General features: G+C 40.3%; 1 protein-coding gene across 1 annotated transcript in view; it reads right to left on the bottom strand.

The window, feature by feature from the left end:
• Positions 1-5,239: 5,239 nt before the first annotated feature.
• LOC138838565 (DDB1- and CUL4-associated factor 5-like) overlaps positions 5,240-10,000 on the bottom strand; it is a gene marked incomplete at its 3' end in the record, with an annotated part of 26,250 nt that continues 21,489 nt past the window's right edge. The window contains exon 3 of the mRNA XM_070037979.1: positions 5,240-5,453. Coding sequence (XP_069894080.1) covers positions 5,240-5,453 — 214 coding nt within the window. The remainder of the gene's footprint in view (positions 5,454-10,000) is intronic.

Consider the following 10,000-nt stretch of genomic DNA (forward strand, 5'->3'; position numbering starts at 1 on the left):
AAAGGTAGAGAAATCCGGAGCCAACCTGGACAACATAGTAAGATCCTGTGTTAAAAAGAAGGAAAAAGAAAGGAAGAAAAAAGTTGAGTCTTTAGTTCAAGCTGTTTTTTGTCATTAGCTACCATGATATCACACTAGTACACTTGCTGTCTTTTTTTTTAAGTTGGGAGGAATGGCCTGATGCTGGTGGTTCATACATGCAATCTTAGCTACTCAGGAGGCTGAGATCCAGCCCAGGCAGGAAAGTTTATGAGACTCTTATCTCCAACCAACTACTAAAAAGCCAAAAATGGTGCTGTGGCCCAAAGTGTTAGAGCACTATCCTTGAGTACAAAAACTCAGGGCCAGCACCCAGGTCCCAAGTTCAGGCCCCAGGATTATCACACACACACACAAAAAAATGTTGGAAGGAATGTTTAAAAAAAAAAAAAGTTCAGTTAAAAACTAGGAAAGGAGCTAGGCGCTGGTAGCTCACACCTATAATCCTAGCTACTCAGGAGGCTGAGATCTGAGGATTTCGGCTCAAGGCCAGACCAGGCAGGAAAGTCTGTGAGACTCTTATCTCCAAGAAATTACTAAAAAAAAAAGCCAGAAGTAGTCCTGTGGCTCAAGTGGTAGAGTGCTAGCCTTGAACACAGAGAGGCTCAAAGACAGAGCCCAGGCCCTGTGTTCAAGCCCCAGAAGGGAAAAAAGGAAAAAAAATGAGGATGGAACTTGTTTCTACTCATCCATAAATCAGTGACACACCACAGAACTAAACATGAGGGAAAAAAACAACCTGCTGAATAAAGCACAAAGTTTCAAGCTGGAAGCTCTACTGCAGAATACAGAGCACATAGATGTTTTGGTAATACAGAAGCTACTATAACAACAGGCAAAAGATGAGTAGAAAAATCCCTGATGGAATTTGGACTTTCCAGTTTACACTACTTCCTAACTGTGTACTCACAGGCCAGTCTATTCATTTTTACAGTCTTGCTTCCAATGGCATCAAGTTACAACCATTTGAAGAGTGAAAATGAGAGTATACAATAAGAGCTAAAAAATCTGAGTTCTAGCCAGGCACTGGTGGCTCATACCTATAATCTTAGCTACTCCAGGAGGCTGAGATCTGAGGATCACAGTTCAAAGCCAGCTGGGACAGCAAAGTCTATGAGACCTTTATCTCCAATTAATTACAGAAAAAACTGGAAATGGTACTGTGGCTTAAGTGGTAGAATGTGAGTCTTGAGCACAGAGAGGCTCAAGGACAGAGTCCAGGCCCAGAGTTCAAGCCCCAGGACTGGCAAAAATTAAAAAGATAAAAAATAAAATAAAATCTGAGTTCTAGTCCTAGCTGGGCTATAAACTTGCATGTGTGGTACCTTGTGCACCTAACCTCCTCATTTGTAAAAGTTTGTACAAAATAACCTATAACAGCTCTATGACTAGAATTCATCTACAGTGACAGTAGTGAACATAGGAACATATTTCACACTTTATTCCCTGATTCTAATTTCTTAAAATGTTTGTGTAATTTTGAAACTAATTATCTAGGAACCTAGCATAATCAAAAAAGAAGTATAGGATCTCCGGCATAATATCTGGATCCATCTGTGTGGCCTGACTAATCACTTTGTAATTAAAAGTCAGAAGACTATCTTAGATGGATGGGACCACTTCTTTTTTTTTTTTTTTTTTGGTCCAGTTGTGGGGCCTGAACTCTGGGCCTGGGCGCTGTCCCTCAGCTCTTCAGCTCAAGGCTAGCGCTCTACCACTGAGCCACAGCGCCACTTCTGGCTTTTTTCTTTTTGCTTATGTGGTGCTGAGGAATCAAACCCAGGGCCTCATGCATGCAAGGCAAGCGCTCTACCACTGAGCCACCTTCCCAGCCCCAAGGGATCACTTCTTTTGTCCACGTTTATTCCTATTATGGAAATTCTCAGTTCCTCTGGGATGGTTACACAGTTTATGACTAAATGAAAATTTACAGAGAATGAGTTTCAGGCGATGGATGTTCTCAGAGCACACAGGAACAAGGTGGAACAGAAAGATCATGCCTGTAAGCTCAACTATTTGGCAGGCTGATACAGGAAGACAGAAGTTTGAGGCAACATGGTGAGATGCTGTTTCAAATAAACAAGTAAATATCAATATAAAGAAAGGGTAGGTTTTAGAATATGAAAGCAATAAAAAAAATTCCTATCTGGACTAGATAAAAAAATATGTACATTGCAGAGATCATACTGAACTGTGACAACTGCTGCTGTAGCCCTGAGTGTGGAAAATCAGAGCCCATAAATCACTTTCAAAAAACATGTTCCAAGACTGAGACAGTAAATCTGGCTTTTTGTGTAACCCTTAGAACTCTAAGCTCAGTGAATTAAGTTTCACTATAATCCATTATTCAATTTATGCACCTAAAGACCTCTGGAAGTTGGATAGGAAAAGTGGTATTGATCAATTTTAATTTACAGTTAGAGAAGATTTAGGCCCAGAATGCTAAACACCACACAGATGAACTAAAGAATCAAGACTCACATCAACAAGTATTTATTGCTTTCACTGTGTACCAGAATTTATAGGCAAGATGACTATAAATTAGCTATATTTCTTAATCCCTATAGAGTGAACAGAAAGGCCAAATGTAAACTTCTATACTATCTATTTCCTTGATTAGATCTGATCATCTATATGAAGGATAGGAACAGACTGAAGAGAAATTCTGATTGGTACAAAAGCTAGAGTCAATAATCTTTTGTGGGCTGGGAAGGTGGCTCAGTGGTAGAGCGCTTGCCTTGCATGCATGAGGCCCTGGGTTTGATTCCTCAGCACCACTTAAGCAAAAAGAAAAAAGCCAGAAGTGTTGCTGTGGCTCAAGTGGTAGAGTGCTAGCCTTGAGCTAAAGAGCTGAGGGACAGTGCCCAGGCCCAGAGTTCAGGCCCCACAACCGGACCCAAAAAATAAAAATTAAAAAAAAAAAATCTTTTGCATCCTCCATCATCTAAGTAAAACCACTTAATGCAACCGAAAGCCAGTATCATTTATCCAAGTACATTATACCTATAAATTCTTCCTTTAGGACAAAAGTCAAAACTCTGAATACAGAAAAATCAAAAGTCACTCAATATTTTTATCATTACAGAAAACCTACAAGATGAAAGCAACTATGTCTTCGATTTATTCCTTTCATAGTTCTGCCTCTGGTAATATCTGCCCCAGTGCTTCTGGGCAAGACAGGTAATTCTAATCTGGACCAAGGTTCTCAACCAGGGGCAGTATTATCCCAGGAGATATCTGGCAATGTCTGGAAATATTTTGGTTGCCTGGAAAATAATTAAGAATGACAATCTCATGGGTAGAGGCAAGGGATAGTATTACTCATCCTAAAAGGCACAGGGCAATCCCACAGAGCAAACTCACCAGCCAAAATAATGACAATGTTAAGGCTGAAAAACAATGGTGTATGTACTCTACATTTTGTTCATAGGCCTTTGCCTAAATATTTTAGGAACTCCATGAAGACAGTATTTGACTGCTACTATATAGCCTGAGAAAATATAATATCAATATCCATTCTCCTTTATCTCTTTCACCTTTCATTCTGCCTATGTTCATGGCAATAAAGTCTAATGAACTATTATATTTAATGAATGCTCTTTAATAGTCAGTAAAATAAGAATCACATGCATAACAGGTTAGCAAAAGATGAGGGGAAAAAAGAATAGCCAAATGCCAGTGGCTCATACCTGCAATCCTAACTATTCAGGAGGCTGAGATCTTGAAGATTGAAGTTTAAAGCCAGCCAGGGTAGGAGAGTCTGTGAGACTCTTACCTCAAATTAACTGCCAAAAATGCTTGAAGTATAGCTGTGGCTCAAGTGGTAGAACACTGTCCATGAGCAACAGAAGCTCAGGGGCAGAGGCCCAGGCCTTGAGTTCAATTCCCAGGACCATCAAACAAACAAAATAAAGAAGAATGAAGGGGGAAAAAGCAACTTAGTTGCCATTTCCATAGCTATTAAAAGGTATAGCAGCCATTCTATTTAATAACTAAATTCTTTTTGGGGGTTCATCTCCTCTCTAGAACTTGATTCTTCCCACCCAAGAAACAATCAAATAGGTCAATAATAACTAAGTAATTCAGACTCCTTGGCCTCCTCGTAGACACTTTAACAAGGCCATTTAATGGTCTCCAATATGGATTTCAGCTAAGTAAGCCCTAGAATTCCAACTTAAATCTGAATCTTGAATTTGGATATTTGTTTTCTATCCATAAAAAGGAAGTTTTGAGGCTGGGAAGTGGCTCAACGGTACAGTGCTTGCCTTGCATGCATGAGGCCCTGGGTTCAATTTCTCAGCATCACATAAGCAGAAAAAAGCCAGAAGTGGTGCTGTGGCTCAAGTGGTAGAGTGCTAGCCTTGAGCTGAAGAGCTGAGGTACAGTGCCCAGGCCCAGAGTTCAGGCCCCATGACTTTAGAACTTATAAGGCCAAGACAAGTTCAAGAATACCAAGTATATTTTAAACTACCAGCTTTAAATCAACTTCAGTATCTCCATTTCCAGTGACACTAAGAAAAGGCTGGGAATTCACAGCTAGAACTCTATAGTCCCAGTTATGATGCTAGTAGTAAAAACAAAAAGAGTTAGCATCTGGCTCTCTATCAAACAAAGCTGCTCAGCTCATTTCTTCCAAGGAAAAGATGTCATCTCGTAACCAGCCCCCCTATGTACATGTCTCCTTAGATGCTATTTAGTCTGTTTCACTGCTATGCTTGATATGAAAAATGACAAACTGTTTTTCACTGGCAGGCTAATTTTCATGACTCTCTTTCTTTGGAAATGGCATGTTCATAGAATACTAAATATCCATTCACAAATGCAGTGGCACTGGTTGTAAAAAACAAAACAAAAACAACCAAACCACATAGTAGTCAGCTTGATTTGTAAGTACCTTATGTGCACCCACTGGCAAATTTGGACAAAGAAACTCACAATGGGGCTAAGAGCATGACTCAAGTAGTAAAATACCTGCCTAGCAATCATCAGGCCAAGTTCAAATCCCAGGACCACCGGGGGGGGGGGGGGGGGGGGGAAGGTAGGGAGGCAGAGACTGTAAAGACAGAGACCGAGAGAGAAACAAATACTGAGTTCAGAAGGTCTCAAGACTCTTGTTTCTCCTCAATTATTTCTACTTGACATGGTACTGAAAAGACCAGTACAGAGAGATGTAAGGATCTAGGGAGCAGGAAGTACTAACCTGGTCACGATCTCCTGCAAAACAACAACTTTTCATAGTGCACGAGTTGAAGTAACCCTGATTGTCAAACTGGAACACCGGCAGGCGAGAGTGGATGTCATAGAGCACAGGGGGCAGGCGCCGCCGTAGGGCCAGGAGCTGGGTCCCATTGCTGTTGAATCGCACACTCATGGCACTTTGGAGAGATAGGTTGCCACCATAGCGCAGGAGAGAACTGGAAGGTAGAAAGCATAGGGAGGAAACATCTGACAGATTAGACAAGGATTTACAAAACACAATGAATTTACTATACTTTACATGTCCAAGATGTCCTGTTAGGCTTGTGCATTATAACTGGGTATTTCTATCATAAGACAAAATTTGCCATAGTTGATGGGTCTAAAAATGAGAATACGTCACTGGGTGCTGGTGGTTCACACCTATAATCCTAGCTACTCAGGTGACTGAGATCTTGAAATTGATGCTAAAATTAACCCTGGGCAAAAAAAATTCAAGAGATTCTTATCTCCAATTAACCAGCAAAAAAATTAACCAGCAAAAAGCTGGAAGTGGAGGTATGGCTCAAGTGGTAGAGTTCTAGTCATAAACAAAAAAGCAGAAAAGAGTGTGAGGACCTCAGTTCATTTAAGCCCCTAAGACTGGTGCGCACGCATACACACGCACACGCACACTCACTGAGAATACTATGCATTAGCAAGACACTGGTTTCTCTTTTTCCCCACTGAGTATGTAACGTATCAATAAGATTTGTTAGAAGATAATAATTAGGGTAAGGATGGCTCCTTGGTTATATTAATGCAAATTATTTAAAATATGAAGTCCTTAAAATCTCGAAAGGTAAATTTCCAGTAAATTTTCAAGAAAAGGATATTAAAAAAAAAAAAACACTGAAAAAAGAATCAAACCAAAATCATTAGCTACTTTGTTACTTAAGTACGTAACTACAGACATTTGTCAGAATTCTAAGTCATCATCTACTAGCCAATCACAGATGGCATTTAAGCAATATACTTATTTTTTGTATTAGAAATAGAAACATCAGAGGGAGAACAATAGACACTTGACTGTTCATTCTAGACTCAGATTTTTTTTTGTTATGCCAGTCCTGGGGCTTAAACTCATAGCCTAGGTGCTGTCCTAGTGTGTTTTTACTCAAGGGATACTTCTATCACTCGAGTTTTTATGGTTCAATCTCTGGGTTTTTATGGTTAATTGGAGATAAGAATCTCATGGACTTTCCTGCCTGGGCTGGCTTTGAACCATGATCCTCAGATGGGATTATAGACACGAGCCACTAGCTCAAATGGTAGAGCACTAGCGTTGAGCGAAGTTCAAGCCCTAAGTTCAACCCAACACACACATATACACACAAAATTACTTAAATATACCAAGCACTTTTTAAAATTATTAATCTATTGATTAAAATAAGTTATAATCCATATGACCATATAAGATGATGCTAAGTGAAATGAACCCCAAGATAGGGACAAGTGTTTTTTTTTAACTTTCTTGCTGGTGTTTTTAATGTATTTATAATGTACCATGTGATTTTTGTTTGTTTCTTTTTTTTTGGTCGGTCATAGGGCTTGACATCTGGGCCTGGGTGCTGTCCCTCAGCTCTTCAGCTCAAGGCTAGCACTCTACCACTTGAGCCGCAGCGCCATGTCTGGCTTTTCTGCTTATGTGGTGCTAAGGAATTGAACCCAGGGCCTCATGCATGCAAGGCAAGCACTCTACCACTGAGCTATCTTCCTAGCCCCTGTTTGTTTCTTTTGTCTGTTCTTCTCCCATGGTATAACCCCTGTTGTCACTGTATTTGATTCCGGTGCTCTGAATCTTGTATATACATTTTTCTAATTTGGGAAGGGGAAGGGAAATAACAAAATGAGGAAATAAGGATACAGGTTGACCCACTGTAACAATGAGATGTACAAGACACTATGTTGAAAACAACTTTGCGGGGGGGAGGGGAGGAGTTGAGGAGATGGGGAGGAAAGGGATGATAGGGGAAAAACAAAGGAGGAGGTAACAATGCTCTATAGGAAATGTACTCATTACCTTACTCATGTAACTGTAACCCCTCTGTATAGTATTTTTATAGTAACAATAAAATATATTTTTAAAAAAATTTAAAAAGTTGTATTCCATAACTAGAAGGTAAACATTTAAGTTAAAAAAATTAAATGCAGGGCTGGGAAGGTGGCTCAGTGGTAGAGTGCTTGCCTTGCATGCCTGAGGCCCTGGGTTCGATTCCTCAGCACCACATAAGCAAAAAGAAAAAAAAAGCCGGAAGTGGCGCTGTGGCTCAAGTGGTAGAGCGCTAGCCTTGAGCTGAAGAGCTGAGGGACAGCGCCCAGGCCCAGAGTTCAGGCCCCACAACCGGACCCCTCCAAAAAAAAAAAAAATTAAATGCAGCCAGGTATTGGTGGCTCACATCTATAATCCTAGCTACTCAGAAGACTGAGATCTGATGATTGTAGTTCAAAGCCATGATTCCCTCATCTCCAATTTATCACCAGAAAACTGGAAGTGGATCTGTGGTTCAAAGTGATAGCACACTAGCTTTGAGTAAAAAAGCTAAGAGACAGCACCCAGGCCTAACAAACAACAAAATAATAATAATAATAATAATAATAATAATAATAATAATAATAATAATAATAATATGCAAAAAATATATAAGGAAAAGTGAAGATGACTTGCTTACCTCTATAATTCCCAAGTTTAGTTAGTTTTGAAATAAACTTTGGTGAATACATATGATTTCATTTGCTTAGGGAGTGATACATTCTGATTCACCTAGTATTCTGCTGTAGTTTCCACAAAATGGTCCTTAATGATTTTTTTCAATGACACAGAAGATAATTTCAATATGACAGTTAACTAGGATAGCCACAAACAGTAACAATTACACAAGTCACATTTTTTTTTTTTAAAAAGCTGTCTCCATTTTATCTTTCTCGAAGTCAAGACCCTTAAGTGCCCAGACCCTGTATTATAGAAGGATGAGTGCTGACTATCCATGCTATAACCAACTTCTCTCGTTTTCGGTTCAGTTCTTGGAACACAAAGTTACTGGTAAGAAAGAAAGTAAAGTTAGCTGTATATGTTCAGGGTTATTACAAAAAAAGAGTTCCTGGCAGAACCGATCATTTACTGTCTCACACAGACAATGCTGTCATGGAAAGGAAATGAACCCAGAGGAAAAAAGTTTATAAATTCTAGAAATCACAAGACCTGGAAAAATCCCCAGGAAACCTAAATTAGAGCTTAGAAGATACTGTTTTTGAAGGCTGGTGTTCTACTGCTTGAGCCACAGCTCCACTTGTGGCTCTTTTTTTGTGTGGTTAACTGGAGATAAGAGTCCCAGGGACTTTCCTGCCCCAGTTGGCTTCAAACCCTGTTCCTCAGACCTCAGATCCTTAAGTCACTAGGTTCACAGGTATAACCTACCAATGTGCTCAGCAAGGAGGAAGTTTTAATCGCATGTTACCAAGTAAAAGCTTAAAGAATTACATTTTGTTAGAAAAGATAATTTATTTTCTTTTCATTTCCTCTTTCTTTTCCTTTTTGTAAACTTCCTTCCGTAAAGAAAGTGATGGTACAAATTAAGAAACAAGGAAGGAAATATCCCTTAAGAAGTACAGGTGTAGGGACTGGGAAGGTGGCTCAGTGCTTGCCTTGCATGCATGAAGCCCTGGGTTCGATTCCTCAGCACCACATAAGCAGAAAAAGCGGGAAGTAGCACTGTGGCTCGAGTGGTAGAGCACTAGCCTTGAGCTGAAGAGCTGAGGGACAGCACCCTGGCCCAGAGTTCAGGCCCCACAACCGGGCGGGGTGGAGAGGGTGGGGAGGAGGGGCAAAAAAAAAACCAACACAGAAGTACAGGTGCAGCTGCCAACCTAGGGAGGTCACAAAAACAGCCTACACAAATACCAACCACAGTCAGCCCTGTGCCTCCCACCCTCCCAAGCCAGTCTATTACTAAAGGGAAGAATGCTGTTTGGTATTACAGATACATGTAAAAACAGGGCTTGGGTAAAACAGCTTATAATCCTCTTATGAGTAGAATGAAAGAGAAGAGAGAGAAAAGACAAAAAAAAAAACAAAACACTATCCCTAGAACTCTTAGACATCAAGGAAAAGCACAGTACTCCTATAGTCCCCAAATCAATCCCTGAAAAGAAATGTTCTTATCACGGTCCTGAATACAAGCCATACTCACTCCCATATGGAGAATAAACGACAGAGCTATTAGAGCCCAGGCATTTCCTTTACAGGCTACCCTGGAAGCCTCAGACGTGTGTATTATCTAAACACTGAGCTAAAAAACAAATGAGAGACTTTCAATCTAATATCAGCACAGAGAATGCAAATAAACCTGCATGTGTAGGACAGAGGAAAGGTGGAGGAAGAAACAAGACTCAACAGTCATACAAGCCCCATCAGCCATAGCAGCAGTGCTTGCATCAGCCTAAGCAGCCTGTCAGGAATCTAGCCCTCTGGCGAATGCCCTTTCCTTATGTTACTAGTCAGACCTATACAAAAGTCGGCCCAGGACAGGTCATGTGGACTCATTCTACATCCCTAAGCAAGCTTTCTGACTCTCCATTTGTAATCTGGCTATACTACAGTGGTTTGTGGGCTCTAGGATAGTCACTAACTCTGCCTATGCTTCAGAGCAGAGAACAGTGACCTTTCATACAAAGAAATGCATGAGAATCTTGTTTAAAAAATGCTCAGGGTACTAAGTTCAGAGCA

Source organism: Dipodomys merriami, unplaced genomic scaffold (genome assembly GCF_024711535.1).
Source record: "Dipodomys merriami isolate MVZ:Mamm:240054 unplaced genomic scaffold, mDipMer1.0.p SCAF_2827, whole genome shotgun sequence".
Classification (NCBI taxonomy): domain Eukaryota; kingdom Metazoa; phylum Chordata; class Mammalia; order Rodentia; family Heteromyidae; genus Dipodomys; species Dipodomys merriami.